The 23,708-nt window shown below is 35.5% G+C and overlaps 1 protein-coding gene across 3 annotated transcripts in view; it reads left to right on the top strand.

Moving 5' to 3' along the window:
• camk4 (calcium/calmodulin-dependent protein kinase IV) overlaps positions 1-16,073 on the top strand; it is a 49,245-nt gene extending 33,172 nt beyond the window's left edge. For 2 of the 3 annotated variants that reach the window (XM_079607658.1, XM_079607656.1), the window contains exons 7-12: positions 4,646-4,736; positions 5,717-5,791; positions 5,944-6,019; positions 9,278-9,404; positions 10,761-10,913; positions 14,639-16,033. In XM_079607658.1, the coding sequence (XP_079463784.1) occupies positions 4,646-4,736; positions 5,717-5,791; positions 5,944-6,019; positions 9,278-9,404; positions 10,761-10,913; positions 14,639-14,803 (687 nt within the window). In that variant the 3' untranslated portion in view covers positions 14,804-16,033. Of the gene's footprint in view, positions 1-4,645; positions 4,737-5,716; positions 5,792-5,943; positions 6,020-9,277; positions 9,405-10,760; positions 10,914-14,638 lie in introns of all 3 variants that reach the window. The other variant, XM_079607657.1, reaches the window with a different exon arrangement.
• The last annotated feature ends 7,635 nt before the right edge of the window (positions 16,074-23,708 follow it).

Here is a 23,708-nt window from a genome sequence, read left to right as displayed (position 1 = left end):
GTTAACAGTATATCGCTGCTTAAGTATTTCCAACTTCTTTTTACTTATGAGTAAAGAATGAAAAAGAACTTTGCCTTGAGTATATTGGGGCATTGAATCATGTTCAGTCTCGAGCGTGAACAATAAGTTGCTTGCTTATGAGGTCAGCGTGAGCAATAAGTTGCTTGCTGCAGTTCACTTAACGGCCACCAGTGTCGCTAATAACAAAGGTTTCTGAATTCTACATAGCACCTTTAACTTGTCAAGTTGTTACACATTCAATGAATTGACCTCATAGCAATAACCTAGAAAACCCTAGCAAATTAATAGGGCTAAAAACACTCCAAATACTTTAGCAACTACATATCAACACTTACAGAAGGCAGCCACATATCAAAACTCTAAATATGGCTCTCAATATATATTTAACAGTCACTGTTAAGCGTCATACACAATTTCAACTTTAAAATCACTATATAGTAGTAATCATAAACACAGTCTGTTTTTATAAAGGCGCTCAAGGGCTCCTTATCAGTGTTCCTCCCAAACAAAACTCAGATAGCACAGTTTTGTCATTGGTAGAATATAAAATGTGATTTACAATATAATGTAAATTACAATGCAGGTCAAACCTTTGCACAGGAAAAAGTGCAAAGATTAAGTTAAGTTCAACAAATTGTTGACATGAAGTCAACTAAAAAGTATTACCGGTAGTTGGAAAAAGATTTGACAGCGATAGATTTTAATTAGTGACCATTTTAAGATTTTCAACCTTTAATCTTAACCATTTGATGCATGAATTATTGAAATAAAAAGTATTATTAAATTATTCACGTTGTCATAAATTCAAAAGGGCAGATATAGAATTAAGGATAAGGGTTGAAAAACCTTGCAGGTATAAAAAGCTATAAGAATGGCTTCTTCAAAGTTTTTCAGAAACAAACACAGCTAAATAACACACCTAAGCGTCACATGCATTTTCTGCTTTGCTTGAGTTCTTGTCACTGGCTGCGTCTGAAATCGCATACTCTCTTGAGTAGGTACTTATTTTGAATAGGCTATGTAATTACTTCACTGCCGCTAAAAAAAGTATGTTCTAGTATAAATGTGTATGAATGTAATCTGGACGTACTACATTCGCCATGTTGTCATTATCAAGTGACCTACCAGCGTTCCGTCGCTTCACTGCCATTCACAAATCCTCTCCCATGGCCTCATGTGATCGTAAAGTAGTGATGGCAATTTCAAAACACTGCTTCATGAAGCTTCGAAGCCTTTACGAATCTTTTGTTCCGAATCAATGGTTCGGAGCGTGTATCAAACAGCCAGAGTCATGTGATTTCTGTAAACAAGGCTTCATTACGTCATAACTGTTTCGAAACACTTCGAAATTTCAATGGTTCAACACTGGGGGCGATGATCTGTCAACCCATGAATCATGAGGAGTCACTGAAACCAATGAACAAGTGTCTGTGGGTTTTATCTGATCTCTGATCAGTTTCATACATTTGTAGACGTTTTAATTAGACATTAGTATAAATAAAATGAATAATGGTAGTTAGAGCCTGTTGAGCTTAAATAAGTAGCTGAGCCATTCATAGAACAAACAAAACAAACCCTGACAATTGATAAGATAACATATATACACTTGATAATCTTATAAGATGATTAGATAATTAGGGGCCAAGCACTGAAGGTGCGGGCACCTATTGTATCTGTTCCCGTTCTTATTCTTCTTTTTCTTTTTCTTTTTTTTCTTTTTCTTCCGACTGGGCGTCTATGGCAGCCTATAGAACCGTTTGCGGGAAACTTATACAAATTGGCACAGTGATAGAGGACAGCCTGAACTATCACCATAGCAAATTTGGAGTCTCCAACTCATTCCCTCTAGCGCCACCAGCTGTCCAAAGTTTCACTCATGTTTATGCTAATAACTTTTGAACCACAAGGGCTAGAAACAACATTCTTTTTTCCTCTGATTCCTGAGCTCATGACGATTCGACTGCACCCTATGACGTCATTTTCCGTCATAATAGTTTTCCCGCCATTTTGAATTTTCCGAAAAACCTACTTTTTCGAACTCCTCCTAGGCCGTTGCTCCGAATTTCACGAAAAATGAACCAGATCATCTCCAGACTATGACGACCAAAAGTTATGGAATTCAAGTTGATTCGAATTACCGTTCTCGAATACCGCGCAAATAAATTTTACGTAGCGCTTGCAAAAACAGACGTAAGGCCGTATCTCCACAACGCTTTATCGGATTCAGACCAAATTTGGTACATGTCGTCACAAGCATGACCTGAGGTTACTTGCTGCGTTTCGGCGGAGCGCCACCTACTGGTCCGGAGATATGAATAATTTATGTTTTTGCTTATAACTTCTGAACGGTTTGTCCAAAAATCACAAAAGTGGTCTCGTTAGATTCAGGGCGTCGTGCTGAGTTGACTGATATTCAATTTTCCCATATCGGCCATTTTGGCTGTCGGCCATTTTGAATTATGTGCTAAAATGCTGTATTTTATGAACGCATGAACGTATCGTTACGAAACTCAGTATGGGTCATCAGTACAACGCCCTAAAAGTACTCAAAAATTTATGAGACAGCGCCACCTTTTGGTCAAAAGTTATAATGAAATTTCCAAAAATGCTAATAACTTTTGAATAAATTTGCCTATAGTAATGACACTGATCTCAATAGATTCCTTGGGTTATGCTGAAAACATAGATACCAATTTTGCCATAGTCAATCAAAGTTCCTGTCCGCCATCTTTATTTTCTTTTAAAACCTACTTTTTCGAACTCCTCCTAGACCGAACGTCCGATTTTCACCAAAATCGGATCGTGTCATCTCCAGACTGTGCCGAGTAAAAGTTATGGATTTCGTGTCGATAGACAAAACCGTTTTCGTATACCGCAGTGGCAAAGTTGAGGCATGATGCCAAAATGACTATTCAGGCTTTATATCTGCAATGCCTTGACATATTGACACCAAACTTTGTATGTGTCATTGTCACTTCACTCTGACCACATCACATCAGTTTCGTAACTGCGCCACCTATTGGTCGAAAGTGATAATCATATTTTTAGTTATTGTATGTGATTTTTCAACCATTTTGCCAAAATTCATCTTCAAATGTCTTTAATTGCTCCTTGCTGCAGTGGGTCTCACACTCCCAGCCACTTTGGCATGTCTTGTCGTCTTGCTTGCGCTTGGCCCCGGTGATTGCTGCTTGCAGCTATATTTCCAATTGAAATTTTTTACTTTCAATAATTTTTTTTGCCATCGATTTGTAAAAATGTGTTTATGTGCATGTTTGGCCCGGGTTTTTGTTGCATTTACACTGTTCTGACCACTAGAGGTCACCGTGGAGACGGGTGTCGGATTGTTTCGAAGCCTCGACACAATACGGCACATTTGCTTTAACTGTTTCAGTGTTTCACGAAGCCTCGATCTGCCCACCCCTATAGTAAAGTGTCCGTTGTATGCACACTTTCAGAATCAGACTCGGCGCAGACTCAGATCGGTGCGGTATACAGTACCTGATCTTAAAATTTGACAATCTGGTACTTTTTATTAAAAAATCTATTATATACGTATAGGCAAGTATGTGATTCGGATGCAGCCCTTGTGTTTTGGTTTACAGAGTTTTCTTTGTTATCAGTTTCCCGCCACTTGTTTGTTACTATGGTTCCTGATTAGTCCTCACCTGTTTGTTGTTCTGTTGATTGCCATCCCTGTGTATTTAAGGCCCCGTTTACACGTACATGGTTATTTTGAAAAACGGAGACATTTCCCTTCGGTTGTGCCCCTCGTTTACACGCAAACGGAGAATTCTCCTCTGAAAACGATTCTTTCTAAAAACTCTGGCCAGAGTGGAGATTTTGGAAAACTCCGTTTGCATGTTTGCATGTAAACTGAGTTTCAGGCAGTCGACGTCACAGTATGCGACAGAACTTGCACTGCGTCAAAAGTGTGACCTATATTTTTGGGATTCTGATTGGCTAACGTGGGCTTGAGCTTCTCGTTACACTGCCACCTATAGGTTTGGCATGCTCTTGACGGCATATACACGGGTTCGTGTAAACGAACACTTTTCTGAAAACGGAGAGGGGTGAAATGTCCGTTTATGAAAATAACCGGCCACGTGTAAACGTAGCCTACGCCCTCAGTTTCTTCAGTCCTTTGTCTTGTATTGATGTTGCTATTGTTAAGCTAGTGTTACTCTGGTCCTGAGTTCATTAAAACGCATTTTGGATTATATATACACAGCAGCAAGTGTGACACAATAGTGTCTCCAGATAAAAAAACATACAATTTTTGAAGAACATCAATACAGTGCTTCCTTGCACAGTGTAAAACTTAAATGGCCTCAGAGAAGAGGAAAGATCTCTTGATGCACTAAATTATGTCAGTTATGAAACACGTTTAATCAGTACAGCTGGGTCATTATTTTAAATTTGCTCATTATCAGGCCCAGATGAATCTGTTTACCAACCACAGAGGAGATTCCCATATGAATTTGAAAACTATAAATCTTATTACTCAAATAATGGTGAAGGTAATGCATGTTAATTACTGTCACAATATTGTACAGTCACATAGGTCTGTGTACACCACAGATTAATAAGAGAAAGCTCCCTGTGTCTACATGTGTGTTTGCAGTACCTGCATGAGAATGGTGTAGTGCACAGAGACCTGAAACCTGAGAATCTGCTGTACGCCACATCAGCGCCAGATGCTCCGCTCAAAATAGGTAAGGCTCTCCGTTCGCTTGATAAGGGGAACTGCAGTTTGGCTAAACGTCTCTTGTTGGTGAATTCGCTTGCAAACATGCAACATGATCCTGTTGTGCATTAGAGGAACATTCACTGTAAGATTTAAAGGAAGAATAATAACTGAAAGTATGTCATATTCAAACTGTCACTGTTCATTTGTAACGATTTCCTCATTCATAGTTTGGGTTGAGGATGTGAACTCATAAGCCGAAGTATTAAACTGTCCAGGTCAGGTTTCATCCCAAAAGCAAACTTATTGGAATGTAGAAAAAAAAACATTAAGCACTAGTCTTTGCCTATACTAAACACCATAAGCACAAGTATGTATATTTATTTATTTACAGTATGAAAGAATAAAGCATTCTAATAAGGTAATTTAGTGCTTAGTATTTATAAAAGTAATTGTGTGCACATCCCACCTTCTGGCAGGTGCAGGACAAAGGGAACTTACTAAAGTGAAAAAAGTGTAATGTCCGCAACACTGCTTTAAACTCCCATATTTAATATAAAGGCAACGTTTCGGGCAAAAGCCTGAAGAAGACCCAGCAGGGTCGAAACATTGCCTTTATATTAAATATGGGAGTTTAAAGCAGTGTTGCAGACATTACATTTTTTTTAAATTTATTGCTTAGGAAAACATTATTTTTTTAGGATTCTTTGATGAATAGAAAGTTCAAAACAGCATTTATTTTAATTATTTTTTGTAACAATATGAAAGTCTTAACGGTCACTTTATTGTTAATGCATTCTTGCTGAATTAAACTGTTAGCTTAATTTCTTAAAAAAACAAAACAAGTCTTACTTGTGTGTGTGTATATATATATATATTCTTTTAAGACATTTTTAATTAGCAAGAATGTATCAAGAATTTTAACACTAAGAATAATTAAAAAAAACATTTGAGATTGATAGATTTTTTTGTTAATCTGTTTTTATTCGGTGGGATTTATCTTTACAGCGGATTTTGGTTTGTCGAAGATTGTAGACGATCAGGTAACAATGAAGACTGTGTGTGGGACTCCAGGCTATTGTGGTGAGTTCATTAAAGAGTGTTTTAACAGAGCACCATCTGTGGCTTATTTCCACAAAGAGAATTACAGATTTTTTTTTACAGCATCAGTGCAGCAGAGCGTCGCCTCCCCCATTTATTCTTTTCTTCTGATGTTCTTTCTTTCTCTTCCTCAGCTCCTGAGATTTTACGGGGATGTGCCTATGGGCCTGAGGTTGACATGTGGTCTGTGGGAGTTATCACGTACATTTTGTGAGTGACACGACATACTTGTCTAAAGTTATTCTTTCACAAGAATGCTGTGCTGCTTAGTCATTCCCTCTCTCTGTCGTATCAATCACGAGAGGCTGGTGAAGCACGTTTTCAACTTTTTGTGTGTAACTCCAGGAATTGGATATCAATTATTTTACCAAAAATCTGAGAAATGTTTACTTTTTGTCAAAAACGTTTTAAAAATGTCATCAGCCTACATGCTATATAAATACATTTGACCCATTTGTAAGGAACCGGCTAGTTATTCACTGAAAAACTCAGCCATCGCTCTCAAATTTAATTCTGAAAACTAATTTTTCAGATTTATTCCAATGAAATTCAAGTGAAATAGGCATTCATGTGTTTATATACTTTCTAACCATAGGTGATATTTAGATGTACTGTACACAAGGCGATCTTAAAAAGTAGCACAAATTACAAATTGTCACAAATTAGCAAAGTAGCCAGTACCTACAAAGTTGCAGAAATTAGAAAAATAAAACTGCTTAGTTCTAGAATAATTCTGCAAAATATTTAATATTAAGTGTGCACATTAATAAGACAAACATTAGTCTTGTAGTTTTAATTTGAATTAGTTAGTAGTAATTAGTTTGCAGTTGTCAATCTAAAGGTATTCATCATGGTTTGTTTCTGTTTTGGACATTTTAGTTTAGGGTATGTTTACATGGAAATGATCTGTAGAGAAAACGCAAAAGTGGCGTTGCGTTATCACTTTTTATTATTATTATTTTTTTTTCTGCGTAAGACGAGCGTTATGGGGGGGGAAATCTGCGTGCATGTAGTATGCACTCCAGGCGGCTAGGTGGCAATGTGAAGCACTGAAAGTGAAAGAGACGCTGACACTGTTTTTCATGTTTAATACGGTAAAGCTGCTGCTTTAACCCTCGGTGCTCTTCGCGTGCCGCTCAAAAATGACAGATTCTTTTTTTTTCAATGAAATTAATACTATATTTTAGTTTGATAATGTTTTGTTATTTTCCTGTACTGGCGCATGCCTGTGACGTAAACATGTACGCGACGAGAGCCACCGTGAGCAGATCGGTGCCTTCACATGGCAGACTATTGCGTTTTTACCCTTTAGACGGGAAATTAAGATTTCCACTCTGGAGGGTGCTTTCACTTTTTTGCGTTTTTAAGCCCCAAAAACTAAATGAAAGGCACATCTGATTAAAAGAAAATACATTTTCACCCGCGAGCGTTCTCGTGTAAACGGGGCCTCAGTTCTCTTGGTTTTCATCGGTTTTCATGTTTTTTCATTGTTTGATTATTATTTGCACCTGTTCTCCATTTCAATGATTGGTTGGTTAAGTGTATTTAAGGCCGGGCTCAGTTAATTTATTCATTATCATCATGTTTACCTGGTTGTTCCATTCCTCGTGTTATGCCTAGTCTGAGTTATACCAGAAAGACTCGGAAGGCAAGACAAATTATAAATAAAATTTATTTAACAGTTTGTTTGCAAATATAATGTTAAAGTGCTTTGGCGTAGGCCCCGTCTGTAATCCAAATCCGTAGGGTAGAAGACACTTGCAGTTCCTGCCTGAAGATGGATGGACGGGGACCGACCTGGTGGTGGTGGGGAGGATGGGTGTGAATGTAGTGATAACTGTTAACCGGGCTTAAATACTCCATATGTCGAGTAGTGATTGGCTAGAACTGTGGTTAATGAATGACGTGATATTAGAGTCTTCCCGGTAGAACTTGCGCTAGAGCTCCCATTTCTTTGTTTTTAAAAGACAACTCTGCTGCAAATAGATCCAGCTCCTTTTATTCCATAGTCTTTGTTGCAACCAGGCTGTGACAGCAGTAAATATACCGTTATTTTCTATTCTCTATTTATAATAATAATCATATTATATGTAATCAAATATTTAGGGCCAGCTTGCCCCATGCACAAACCTTCTTTTGGCATTAAAAATCTACTGTCAGGGTTTACCAAAGACACGTAGTGAAAAATGAGCGCTGAAAATGCGTGGACAGGGTTATTTTTGTGGCTGACCTTATTTCATATGCATTTGTAGGAGTTTCCCTTTCAAACGGCAAATGTATGGGAGGAGAGTATTTAAATTAGACATGCGAGGTGATTTACTAAGGTTTGCGCTAGTCAATTTACTGTATTTTGGACCATTATTTAACGCCCCAAAAAAGCATGTCTTAAACCAGACACTAATTTGCGCTGCTGTTGGTAAATTGCATTGGTCATTATGGAAATGATCAGGCTGCATCTTTGTTCTTTAATTTGCGCATCGTCAGTAGGAAACGCGCAGAACTTCTTTTTCACAAATCAGTGTTTATTTGGAATTGCGCTCTCACGCTAATTTGCTATGTTTGGTAAATCTGGCCCTTTGTATTTTTCTGCATGTATTACATACAAATATATATCTATTCAATATTTGTAAAATTAATAATATTATAATAATATTTAGGATTTTTCTGCATGCCTATATTACATAGAAATAATTAGTAATATATAGTATCCACTACCAATAAAAAATGTATTCATAAAATAATTATGATTTTGTTTTTTAAAAGAAATATCTTATTCTTACCAAAGGCTGCATTTATTTGCTTAAAATACAGTAAAAACAGTAATATTGTAAAATATTATTGCAGTTTTAAATAACTGTTTTTTATTTTAATTTTAAAACTTGATGGCTATCATTTCTCCAGTCTTGATCCAGTGTCACATGATTCTTTCTGAAATCCTTCTAATATGCTGAATTGGTGCTCAATAAACTTTTCGTATTATTATCAATGTTGTAAAACGTTTTTGCCTCTTAATATTTTTTGGTGGAAACCATTATACACTACCATTCAAAAGGTTGGGGTAATATTTTCTTTAGGAAATAAATGCTTTTATTCGGCAGGGATGTATCAAATTGATAAAAAGTGACAGTATAGGTGTTTTATAATTTTAGAAAAGATTTATATTTCAAATAAATGTTGTCCATTGAACTTTCACAGTTTCCAATATAAATGTAAATTATTAGTGATTGAGCACCAAATCAGCATTTCTGCAAGATCATGTCATGACACTGAAGACTTAAATAATGGCTGCTGAAAATTCAGCTTTGCCAGCACAGATATAAATGACACTTTAAAATACATTAAACTGTTAAAAGTTATTTTAAATTGTAATACTATTTCACAAGATTACTAAATTTGATATTGTTTTACAGTATTTTGATGAGGTTGCTGTTAAACCTAGTATTGTTCTTGTTTCTGTTGTATCTATAGGTTATGTGGTTTTGAGCCCTTTTTTGATGACCGAGGAGACCAGTACATGTTTAAACGCATCCTGAACTGTGAATATGAATTTGTCTCCCCCTGGTGGGACAACGTGTCTCTCAATGCCAAGGACCTTGTGAGTAAATCTCAATATATACGAAATCCTTATAAACCCTTAAAAAAATCAAAATATTTTATCACACACACACGCAAAGGACCATTTATTGATGACTTTTAAGTTATTTTTTTATACTTTCATTTAATAGAATTTGGTTCTAATGAATTAATGATCTGTGTTTGCCCCTGAAATAAAGGCATGCACATCAATTCAATTCTATTTCAGTATATTATTACACTACATTTATCCTAATGAACTATATCACTTTGTGGAGGAATTATTTATTGAGTAATTGATTATTATTGTTAATAAAAGGATTTTAAGTAAAACATAGTTCTATCGTTTTGCTGTTACTGCCAGTTCATAACATCTGCTACATTTTGTGCCTAACAACACCTCTCTTAACCATAGTAAAATTACTATAATGCACACTCAAAATATTTTATATATTATACTTTTATGTTGCAAAATAATAAGTACATTTTCCAATACTCCATTCCTTCATTTGGTATACATAAGTGCATAAATGTAACTACCGTAGTCTGAAATGTAATAACTTTCTTAATAAACAACTTTTTTTTTGTTACACTATTTTTAAGGTTCCCTTGTTACAGTAATAATATTTATTAACTACATACTACGTACTATGTACTATAGGGTTTGGTTTAGGGTTAGTTGCATGTAATTATGCATAATTTACTGTCATTACTACAGTAAGTACATGTAACGTGTAACAAGGACTGTAAAATGAAGTGCTACCATTTTCTTTTTTGTTAGGCAAATCAAAATAGTAATGTTTTTTTCTTTAGGAATTCCAAATATAAAATGTCCCCATTACCTGAAAGATATCACTGAAATAGGTGTCCTGAAATATCACACATCTCTGTGACAGATCTACACACTCTTAACAATTAAGGCAGTGATTCCATAGAACAGTTCTTTACTGAACAGCTCTTAGTGTGAAGATTATTTTAATGAGCATTTTCCATTATAAATACCTTTTTGTGCAATGACAAGTTTTCCTTGGGTGTTCTATGCTTTTCATGGAACCATAGATACAAGAAAAATAAACTTTAAGTCAATAAACAGGAACAACAACAACAAAGAATCAGAGGAGTAGGCATACAAAATGATTTTTTTTTTTTAAGTAGTGCTGTCCACTTGTCTTTGGATAACCAAAAACGTATTTTTGTGGAATAAGAAAAAAACAAAAGGAAACTAATAATAACATTTAGCCAATCAGAAACCTCTCTGCCTGTCAGTAATTTTGAACCTTCAGGGTTGCTGATGTTGGGTTTCAAATCCACATTTGAAACCTTACAGTGTTGCTGAAATTGTTACTGAAAGTGTAACTTGTGTTTCTTGGCTCCATAGGTGAAGAAACTGATTGTCCAGGATCCAAAGAAGCGGCTGACGACGCAGCAGGCGCTGCATCACCCCTGGGTGACTGGAAAGGCGGTTAACTTCACCCATATGGACACTGCTCAGAAGAAACTCCTGGAGTTCAATGCTCGAAGAAAACTCAAGGTTTGAGGCTTTTGGCTCAATTACACATTTGTATGAAGGTTTTAACCCGATAAAGATTAATGTATCATATTTGATATGCAAAATTCTAAGGCCTCGGTAAATTATCAAAATGATCAAGAATTTGCCCCAAAAAAACTGTTATACACAATCTAATACATGCCTTCTGGCATCTGTTTGATTTTTGATTTATATTTGATTGATAATTAGTGTGTATTTTTCTGCAAGTAAAAGTCCTGTAAGTATGTCCACCTTCCGTCCATGGTGAGACATTTTTGTCCTGTGAAAACTGAGCTTTTTGAAGTGGATAAATTTGAAAACAGCGTTTTCGTGTTGTAGTGTGGACTGTGAAAACTGAGGTATTAGAAAACGATGACGCAGGTTTAATCATGTGACGCATATTGAACCGATAGATATCTGTTTATATCGGTATTGTGCCTGCTATGCGCTTTTCACTTTCACACAGTTGCTAAAGATATGCTTTGTACACTTTTCATATCGCAGTCCTGCAAAGATGATAGAAAATGTACTCGCAAACATGAGAGCAGTTGCGTTTTTGACCAAACATATAATGTTGACTGAGAGCGACCATCATTTACTCACCCTCATGTTGTTTCAAACCTGTATGAGTTTCTTTCTTCTGTTGAACACAAAACAAGATATTTTGAAGAATGTTGGTAACCAGACAGTTGGCGGTAACATTTGACTTCCAAAGTATGTTTTTCCTACTATGAAAGTCAATGGCTACCATCAACTGTTTGATTACCAACATTCTTCAAAACATCTTGTTTTGTGTTCAACAGAAGAAAGAAACTCATACAGGTTTGGAACAACATGAGGGTGAGTAAATGATGACAGAATTTTAATTTTTGGGTAACTTTCCCTTTAATAATCGTAATTAATTATTAAAGGCCCACTGAAGTGCCTTGGAACGCACAGCTTTGTATGATGCGTTGACGTAATTTCCACTGAAAGAGGAAGCTAAGGCGGGACATATTGAATGGCTCCTTCCCCTTAGCCAATAGCATTTAGTTTACCTCACACACTGCAATTCGTACTTGACAGCACCATGGAAGCGAATCCAAGTGCTGAAGATACGTTGGATTCAATAGTAGAGGTGTGAATAAATTCTAGTAGGGCTGTAAACGATTAATCGCGATTAATCAAAATCCAAAATAAAAGTTTGTGTTTACATAATATATGTGTGTGTATTGTGTATAATTATTTTGTTTTTATTTATACACACACATGCATGTATATATTTGAGAAATATTTGCATTTATATAATGCATATATTTTTATATGATTATATTATATATAAATATAACAATTTTATATATAAATAACACATTTTTCTTAAATATATGCATGTGTGTGTATTTATATATACAAAATAATTATACACACACATATATTATGTAAACACTAGGGGTGTAACGGTACGCAAAAATCACGGTTCGGTACGTACCTCGGTTTTAAAGTCACGGTTCGGTTCATTTTCGGTACAGTAAGGGAAAGAAATGCAAAACATTAAACTGCTGGTTGTTTACTATAAACTTTTTTTTAACAATTTGTTTACACTTTTTTAAACACACTTTTTTTATAAAATATAGGCTAATAAATAGAAAATATATACAATAAAAAAAAGAATAAGAAATAAAATACTGCTGCAAAGTTCTCCACTAAATAAAATACTCTCAAACCAATATTGGCCATGACGCTATAGAGAGGCTGGGCTAAAGCGTGTATGTGGTGATCTTTATTTATGCGATATTTATGTCCGAGCCCGACCCGAGTTAAAATCCTATTTTTTTTCTCATACTAATGACACATGTACGTTTGTTTGTGTGGAAAGCCCGCTTTTAACAGAAAGGCATTCGGAAATGTCCACAGATGAGTGCATCAGCGCGCACGGAGCTACAAGCGCTCTTAACACAGGCGCGTGTGCACGTGTTTCGTTGTCACAGCAACATAAACAAATTTCCGCACACAGGAAGACAGATGTAATGGTACTATTTTACATGTATTTGAATCACAAAAACGATTAATCAGATTTAATCAGTGCAACGCGGAGACTTCCGACACTTAATATGTTCGTGTTAATAACTCGGAATTGACCTATGTTCCGCACACAAAACTAGCCTAATTTCCGTGAATGATTGCATTCGGTAAGTTACACATGTGCACCGTACCGAAAGTGCTGTACCGAAACGGTCCGGTACCAATACACGTACCGTTACACCCCTAGTAAACACAAACTTTTATTTTGTATTTCGATTAATCGCGATTAATCGTTTACAGCCCTAAATTCTAGCCATTTCATTCTTAATAAACGTACACTTGGAAAACGGAATACAACTCACATCAAACCGAACACACATCTCCAATCCATATTGCTCCGTGACGTGTCAAAGGTTGCTTTGGTCAGGTGCTCTTTATAGCATAGGGGGCGGGACGCTTTAGATTCTAGAGAGCATTTGATTGGACAGAAGATGTGATGAGAACCTGACGTCCGTGGTGATGTCATAAAAATCCGTGATCCATTTTAGCGGAAGTGAGAGACTATGGGCCCTATTTTAACGATCTGAAACGCAAGTGTCAAAGCGCAAAGCGCAAGTAACTTTGTGGGTGGATCCCGGCGCTGTTGCTATTTTCCCGGCGGGATTAATGCCTCTTGCGCCTGGCGCAAATGTAAAAGGGGTTGGTCTGAAGTAGCTTCATTATTCATAGGTGTGGTTTGGGCGTAACGTGAAATAAACCAATCAGAGCGTCCTCTCACATTCCCTTTAAGAGCCGGCGCGCTTGTTTCATGGAGGATTGCTATTATAACGGCGGATTTGCCAGCGCACGCCAGGAGCAGTTCACAGCCGAGGAGACCGACGTTCTCGTCAGGGCCGTAAAACACAGAGAAGTGACATTGGGGATGATGGGAGAAACCCACCCAAATTAGCTTCGGTTAAACAGGCGTATCATTTGGGTAAATGTGTAGCCTAATCTAGATTTTTTAAAATCTAAGTTAAATCTAGATAGATCTTTTTCACATCTTCATGGACACAACAATGATTTCCCTCGTGTGTTAATATTTTTCCTTGTAATAATGTATGATTTGCAAAAATGAAAACTGCTGCGTCTGTTTATAATTATTAGAGAATAAACGTGGATGCGCGTTAACACGTTACATTATGGCCAAGCACGCGCCCTTAAAATACCATATCACTAACGCGCAACGCGCCACTGTCTTTAGGCTGTTTTTTTTCCTGGTCAGTGGCGGAATTGCTTTCTAAAACTGGAAAATAGCACCAGGGCAGTTTTGCGCCGGAACACACCTCCTCTTTGCGCTGAACCGCCCCCGCGAGCGCAAATTCATTCCCTAATTTACCGACGTGCGTCTGTGGAGGGAAAAGTCCGCTGTGCGCGGGTGCAAAATAGGAATGATACATGCGTCGGTGTTCAAAGTCAATTGCGCTGGGTGCAAGATAGGGCCCTATAAGTTTTGAATGCTTATATCTCCAAAATGCACCAGTTTATTCATAACCTTATGGCTACCATATTCATACTAAAAGCTACAAAACGTACATTTTGATTTCAGGGGGCCTCATGATTATCATTTTTGAGCAAAATAGTTGTCATTTATCAGTTTAAACATTACCTTGCAGCAAAATGTGCTTAAATATAAAAGTAATCAACTTCTAAACACAATGCACACCTCTATGTTTATGTTTCCACAGGCAGCGGTCAAAGCGGTGGTAGCTTCATCTCGACTGGGCAGCGCAGGAAGCCACGGCAACCCAGACGTCAACAAAACCAACTGCAGCCCATCCTCTGTCAAAGAGAAGACAGCAGAGGATCAGCCAGACACTGAACAGCCTCCGATTCAGAATGAAGTCTCTTAGATCTCCGCAGAGCCTCACTGGAACTCAAACTTCTTCCCTTCATGAAAGGAACATGTTGCTTTTTGCAGTGGGCCTCTTAAAGGACAGAAACGACGGGCTTTGTTTGGTTCTTCTGCATGCGGACTGTTTGTCTATAGAAACGTCCCACATTGTGACTCAGCCAGTTGCCATATCACGCCAACATTTGATAAGTCCGTAAATTCGGATTTTGTACAGTGAATGAGCATCATTGGATGGTAATGAGAAGAACCAAATCTACTGTATATCAGTAAATATTTATGTCATCATGCTTTTGCTGAGATAATTGCCAAATTATCGTAGTACTTTCAAGGGCATATGTTGCTTTTTAGTTGTATTAATCACATTTGTGCTGCATTAAATTGAAATAATTTTATTCGTTAAGGTTTTTTACATAATATTGGTCACTGGTATAAGATGCGGATATTGAACTGAACCTTTACATACTGTAAGCTTCAACTGGATGCCTTATAACATGTTTTTATATTTCATAAATTATTTCAAAGTTATTTAATATTTTAGAAATTCTACTAACCTGTTTATTTTAACTTAGAAAACAAGCATATTATGCTTTTGTTTAAATAAAGAGATGGTGACTTTTTTTTTCCTTGTCTAAATCTTTTAAGACAGGATAACAGACATATCTAACACAAAAATTGCAATGAAAAACACTCCCTTGTGCCAAAATGGTCTTTATTTGAAGTACACTTCCACCATCTCATTTAAAGTCCTGCTTATTTAGGAATTTCCCTTTAAAATAACTATCAGAACTATCAGGTTTTTATCTAAATGACTTACTGGCAATAGACTTCCTCAGAATCCAGTGCTTTACCAAGGAATCTGTGTTTTAAAACACACAGAAGAGCATGGAGGAGTTTTGATCCTATTCAATATTCTTTAACGCATGCTTGTAATGTATGGTACGAGGGAATGCTGTTTCATAATCTGATAATCACATGTAAGGAATGTAATGTGGATATACAGGGGTTCATGTTTTGCATGTAGGAATGTTTATCTTAACTGCTGCAATTGTCTTTTTAAATGCACTGTATTTTACAGATAAAACTCGCTGTCTAATTAACAGAATGATATCGGAGGCCATTTGACGGTCACTTTGTACATGACACTAGTGTGTCAACTTTGTTTATCTGCCTGTTTCTATGTCTAAGGACTCAAAAATGCCAATAAGATAGCACTGTATATTACTTGCAGAAATAAAGAATACAAAACAATCTAGTTGGAATCCCTTTTTAAGTTCTGAATGGGTGCGATGCATTATTTAAGTATGTAGCTTGTTGATCTAATACCCAGGGTTTTTAACCAGGGTATCTTTCCCAGTGTTGGGGGTAAACGCATTACGTGAGTTACATAATCAGATTACTTTTTTTAAGTAACTAGTAAAGTAATGCATTACTTTAAAATTTACAATAAAATAGCGGAGTTATTTTTTTCAAATAAGTAACGCAAGTTACTTTGTTTTTCCATTATTGACTGAGACCTCTCCTGTCCCCATGTTGAGAGAAATCAGGAGTAAAGTGCAGGTGCGTTGTGTGCACTGTGTAAACATGATGGCTATTGTAGTTCTAGACTAAATGTGAGCATGCATTTACTCATTTTACTTGCAAATGAATAACAAACTGAACTTCGAACTTAGAAAATTACTCAAACCTGCAACAATTTAATGTTAAACAATACAAATATACTTTGTGTATTTAATCTCACTCCAATGTCTTTGCTGGTTACCTTCGTTAATCAATGGCTTATACATATACAAACATCACATTTGTGTTTCAATGGCTACATCTGAAATTGCATACTTCACTATTATATAGTAGGCGAAAAACAGTGTGACAAAAGTACATATGAAACTCGAAAAATTAGAATATCATGCAAAAGTTCATTTATTTCAGTGATTCACCTTAAAAAGCTGAAACTAATATATTATATAGACTCATTACATGCAAAGTGAGATATTCCAAGCCTTTATTTGTTATAATTTTGATGATTATGGCTTACAGCTAATGAAAACCCAAAATTCAAAATTAGAATATTGTGAAAAGGTGGTCATAACTGTAAGCCATAATCATCAAAATTATAACAAATAAAGGCTTTAAATATCTCACTTATAGTAATATCTCATTGTTATTTATTGAAAATTAAGTTGAAATGACTTAAACATCCAAGTTGATTGCACTTAAACATTTATTTTTAATGAATTTGCAAAAAAATTAACTTTTTATAAAATAAAACAAACAAGCAAGCCCAGACTAGGTGAGAAAAAAGTAGCGCAAAAGAACGTTATGCATTACCTTTCATAAAAAGTAAAGTTACTTTTTTAGGGGGTCACGTAATATTGTAATGCATTACTTTTAAAAAATAACTTTCCCCCAACACTGGCTCTTATATTTTCATGACCTAAAGTTTTTAACAAGTTTCTAACTTTCTAAGTAATTATCTATTAAGCATTGTGTAATGTAGTGAAGTCAGTTGTTGTTCAAAAAGTAATAATCATACAATAATGATGTTCATAAGTTCAACATTTAAGAAGGTGTAAGGTGTTACAGAGAAATGTGAACAGAGAGCCTGAGTGTTTTTTTTAGGGGGTCTGTAAAGGTTAAAGTCCACTGCTCTACTAACATGCACCGCACAGTACCATGGTTCCATGGCAGCTCAATTATGTCATTGTAACATGTAACTGTAATGAGGATATAGGAATGTGTTGTATGACATATATATCTCAAAGTATTATGGTATTTGAAATCTAACATCATCACAGTACCATGGGCAAAAAAATACCATTACCACAACAAAACATATTGACATTCCTAAACAGGTGTTTAAAATATATTTTTCCAAATGCATGTATTCAATATGCATAACAAAAATGATTATTTCTTAGAAGATTGTGTTTTTTTTATTGATTAGTTAGTTATTTATGGTTATTTTATTTATTTTTGAATTAACGATTATTTAAACACTGTTAATAGAAAATATTTTTAATAGATTTATTATTTGTTCTATATTTTACAGTTACAATCCACAGTGGCCACACAAATCAAAGCACATAAGCAGCAAATATATGTCTATAAACATATGATTCTACATTTCAGAGATATTTTTGCAATGACTTTTAATCAGATGTTGATTCGTTTTTTTATTGACCGAATGAAGTTCTCATAAACTTCATACAGCCCAAACGGCAAGTGTCCAAAAGCGTTTTTACTTTTTTTTAACAGTAGGCTAATTCTATTTTTCATAATTGTTGAGAAATGCGGTCTAAATTAATAACACTTGCTTTTATAATTGTTTCATCTAGTGCGATTAAATTCACACGTTTATGAATCAATAAGTCCTAATACGTTTGGGTCCACTGTATTTCTTCGTTTTGAATAATACTTATATATATATATATATATATATATATATATATATATATATATATATATATATATATATATATATATATATATATATATATATTTAGCTACAGTAGATGGCGTTAGTCAACACTACTAACAGAAACCCATTCAACAGCTACACGAGTTGATTTTTGAAGCTGCTATTTGAACGAGGCTCAATTGAGAATCGGTTCTCCGGGAATTCTTTGGAGGCTTGTTGAGCGGCAAGCGAACGAAGGCAGATTGTAAACAAACTGTACCGTGAGTGTAACAATGGGTGATAGCTCAGATGGTAGCGATAATTATGGGAGATTGTCAGAGATGGAGGTTAGCCAAATTAAAATGGCAAGGAAAAAATCTTGGTCTGAAGCGAGTAGTGGAGGAGAGAATACTCTAAGACAAGTTAATAAAAAGATTAGAGCTAAATCTAAAGAGAATAGCAGACCTGATGATGATGATGATGATAAGCGAGAAGAGTGGAAAGTTATAGTTACACTCAGTAATGATAAAGGTCACTTTCACCCAGTACAAGTGACAAAAGCAATTGAGAAAGAAATGGGGAAAATCAAATATGCCAAGCTACTGAGTAACAGAAGAATTCTAATTTCAGCAGTAAATAAGAAGCAACAGGAAATGATTTTGAAAATGAGTAACCTTGGAGGTGGAAATATCAAAGTGCATGTACCAGGAATGGCAGCAAAGATAAGAGGAGTGATCTCAAATGTTCCTCTGGAAATGTCTGTGGAGGAGGTAAAGAAGGAGATTAAAGGTGGGAAAATACTAGAGGTGAAAAGACTACAAAGTAATAAAAATGGTGTTAAATCAGACAGCCTGTCTGTTCTGCTTGTTTTTGAAAAGTCTCTGCCTTGTGAAGTTAAAATAGGATGGATCAATTACAAAGTTAGAGAGTATGTACCACAACCGTTAAGATGTTATAAGTGCCAGAGAATGGGACATACAGTTCAACAATGTAAATGGAGACAAAGATGTGCGAAATGTGGAGGAGACCATGAATATGGAAAATGTAATAAGGATTCAAAGCTAAAATGCTGCAACTGTGGAGGTGAGCATAGTGCTGCATATGCTGGTTGTGTGGTCCAGAAACAAGCTAAAGAAGTACAGAGGTACAAGGTTGAGAATAAGGTGTCTTATGCAGAGGCATTAAAAACAATGGGTAGTTATGAAACCAAGGAAAATAAAACAAAAGAGAATCATGGAAATCTAAATGAAAGTATAATGAATGGAGCAGGTCTACCTCAGAGAACGAGGAAAAAGAGATTTCAACCAGAAATAGAAGACATAATGCCGGTAGTCATGCAGCAACCATGTACGCATAAGTGTATAGTGGAGGAGAACACCTTGATGGTGGAAAAAAAGAGATTTGTTGCTTTTATATGTAAAGTTGTGAATATTGCTACACGACAAGAAAGGAAAAGTGATAGGATCAAGACAGTGGTAGAAGCTGCAGAGGAGTTCTTAGGTATCACAGATCTTAAAGCTGAAGAGATTCATGGTATGCTCAGTACTAATAATGATGGAGGCTCTCAGAGGATTACTTAAGATTATAATGGTGTTCCATCTTTTGCAATGGAATGCTAGGAGTCTGATTGCAAATGGACAAGAACTTAAGAAGTTTATACTAGAATCTGAAGTTGAACCGGACACTGTTTGCATTCAAGAAACCTGGTTGCGGCCTCATCTTGATTTTATTATACCTGGATATCAGTCTGTTAGGTATGACAGAGGTGAAAGTCAGGGTGGAGGATGTGCAACATTTGTAAGGGATGGAATACCATTTAGAAGAATAGAAACTACAACAGAAATAGAATGTGTAATTATTGAAATTTATAAACCAGATGGGCACTTAGTTGTAATTAACTTGTATAACCCCTGTAAATCATTAAAATTAGAAATCTTAGAGGAAATAATAAGTAGACAAGGAAATAGGAAAGAAATTTGGTGTGGAGACTTCAATGCGCATAATAGTCTTTGGGGAAGTAAGTATACTGATAGTAATGGAGAAGTAGTGGAAGAAATTATGGATGTTAGGAATTTAGTTTGTTTAAATAATGGAAATGGTACAAGAATAGATATACGTTCCAATAAATTATCTTGTATTGATCTTACTTTGGTTTCTAGCAATTTGGCAGACTCCTGTGAGTGGAAGGTTGAGGAAAGTACAAGTATTGGAAGTGATCATTTTCCAATTCTTTGCGCTTTAAATATTGAAATAGATCTTCAAGAAAGGCCTTATCATAAGAAGTGGCAGTTTGATAAAGCTGATTGGGAAAAATTTAAAGAAATATGTTGTATTTCAGCAGAGACAATTACAATGCAGGGTGATATTGAGGAATGTGCATATGAGGTTACACATTTAATATTGAATGCAGCTTTAAAAAGTATACCATATAAGTCAGTTGGGGGGAAAAGGAAAATGGTCCCTTGGTGGAATGATTCATGTACAGAAGCTATTAAAGAAAGAAATAGAGCTATGAGAATGCTAAGAAATAACTTGAATCAAGATAACTTAATTAATTACCAGAGGAAAAAGGCTCAAGCACGAAGAGTAATTAAGAATAGTAAACGGAATGCATGGAGGAACTATTGTTCTTCTATAGGGAGGGAAGTTAAAATAGGAGAAGTATGGTCAATGTTGAAAAAAATGAGTGGGAAAAATGTGTATACTAAAATACCAGTATTAGAGGGGGATGGAATACTGGCAATAACAGATAAAGAAAAGGCTAATTTATTGGGACAGAAGTTTGCCAGTGTACATAGTGGTGATCATTTAGATGACATTCACAGAATACAGAAAGAAAAGATTATTAAGGAAAATAGAGATGTGTTTATTAAAAAAGATAGAGAGGAAAGCACTTTGGATACAGAAATGAGCATGAATGAACTAGTTATAGTGTTAAATGATATTAGTAATACCGCTACAGGAGAAGATCAATTGAGTTACGTAATGTTTCAGAAACTACCTGAAAAAGTATTACAGTTAATATTATATTTATTTAATAAGATATGGGAAGAAGGTATAATGCCAAAAAACTGGAAGAGTGCATTAATTTTGCCATTTAATAAACCAGGGAAAGATTCTAATAATGCTGGTAATTACAGACCTATTGCTCTAACGTCACACCTTTGCAAGTGGATGGAGAAGATACTAGTCAGAAGACTTAACTACACCTTAGAACATAGAGGATTATTTGCACCATATCAAAGTGGGTTCAGGAAAGGGCGTTCCACAATGGATGCTGTTGTAAAAGTAAGTAATGAGATAGAGAAAACATTCAAAATGAAAGAAATTATGAGTATTGTGTTCTTTGATATTGAAAAAGCCTATGATTCTATGTGGAGGGAAGGGTTGTTAATTAAAATGAACAAAATGGGAATAAGAGGTAGGTTTTATAACTGGGTTTTAGACTTTCTGTCAGAAAGAAGATTTAAAGTTAGAGTGGGATCAGACATATCTGAGGAATTTGAAATTGTTAATGGAATTCCACAAGGTAGTGTTATTAGTCCAGTTTTATTTAATGTTATGATTAATGATATTTTTATGAATCTGGACAGAAGGATTGGAACAGCTTTGTATGCAGACGACGGGGCCATCTGGGCAAGAGGACGAGACCCTATAAGGGTGAGGAATAAAGTAAAAGAAGCAATAGGAAAGGTAGAACAATGGTCGTATAATTGGGGTTTTAAGCTTTCTCCAAGTAAGTCTTGTCATATGATATTCACCAGGAAGAAAGGAATAGAAAAACAGAAACTACAGTTATATGGTCACAATATAGAAACAGTAGATCATTTTAAATATCTCGGAATGTGGTTAGACCAAAAGGGAACATGGAAAATACACATTGAAAAAGTGGAATCAAAATGCAAGAAAGTTATTAATTTAATGAGAGCAGTAGTGGGGAAAGACTGGGGAGCAAATAAACAATCCTTAATGTTTATTTATAGGGCGTTAATGAGGTCAACAATAGATTATGGATGTTATGTATATGGAGCAGCAGCTAAGATACATTTACAGAAGTTAGATAGAGCTAGTAATAAAGCATTGAGGATCTGTGCGGGTGTAATAAGATCAACACCAATTAAAGCAATACAGGTAGAGTTAGGAGAAGTACCATCAGATCTGAGAAGAGAGAAACTCATGCTTACATATTGGAGTCGCTTAAAGGGATGTGGGAATGGAAACCATGCAAAGAGTATTATTCAGGAATGTTGGGAGTATAGTTCTTTTAAAGGTAATGGCTTTGGATGGGTAACCAAAGCAAAATCGGAGGAATATGGAATAAATAATATTTGGATTAATTCACCTACACCTATTAGTAATATCCCTATATGGTTGTTTCCAAAAACTGAGATAGATTTAAATATAATGGAACTTAAAAATGAATGGGAAGAGAGTCGGAAAGGATACCTGGCAAGTCAATATATTAGGAACAAATATTACAGCTACTTAGATGTGTATACAGACGGATCTAAAGATGAAGAGGATAAGGTAGGAATAGGAGTGTATATACCAACAATGCACTTAAGTATTGGGAAAAGATTACCTGATCAGTCTTCAGTATATACGGCAGAGATGATGGCAGTTATTATAGGATTGCAGTGGGTTGAGGAAGTTAAACCAGATAGAGTGATATGTTGTGTAGATTCTATATCAGTGCTTTATAGTATTCAAAATATGAAATCTAATAGAGAAGATTTAATGCTAGAAATTCAACAAAGTTTATATAGATTACGGAGACTACAAATAGATGTGAGATTCTGCTGGGTACCTGCTCATATAGGTATAAAAGGGAATGAGGGAGCAGACAAAATTGCAAAAAGATCAACAAGGATAAACGATATCATAAGTATACCCCTTGGAAAAGGTGAGGTTAAGGCAATAATTAAAAAAGAAATGATGAAGAAATGGCAGGGTAGGTGGGATGTGGATAAATGTGGAAGGAATTATTACAGATTGCAAAAATCTGTTAATGCACAGGGTGTAATTAGAAATAATAGAAGAGAAGAGTGCGTTTTAACCAGACTGAGGTTTGATCACACAGGGTTAAATAAAACAATGTTTTTAATAGGCAAAAGTCAAACAGAAGACTGTTATGATTGTTGGTCAAAAGAAGATGTTGAACATGTACTACTACGCTGTAGGAAATACAGGGAGGAGAGAATGAGTCTAAATTTAAAAATAAGACAGGCAGGAAGAGAATGGAATCTTGAAGGTTTGATAGGAACAGTAGGAGATGGGGTTAATGATACTCAGGAAGCAGTGGTACAATATCTTAAAAATATAGGGATATATAGTAGGATTTAGTTTTTTTTTTTTTTTTTTTTTTTTTTTTTTTTTTTTTTTTTTTTTGATATAGTTACAATGTAGCTCATGTTACATACTCCTGTACAGTAGGTGGCGGTATGCACCTTATAGTCATGGTTGCAATCTGCCATTAATCGAAAAGAAGAAGAAGAAGAAGAAGCTACAC

The sequence above is a fragment of the Phoxinus phoxinus genome (assembly GCF_949152265.1).
Source record: "Phoxinus phoxinus genome assembly, chromosome: 3".
Taxonomy (NCBI): Eukaryota; Metazoa; Chordata; class Actinopteri; order Cypriniformes; family Leuciscidae; genus Phoxinus; species Phoxinus phoxinus.
Note: the sequence above shows the minus strand (reverse complement) of the source record. Positions and strands in the feature narration are given on the sequence as shown.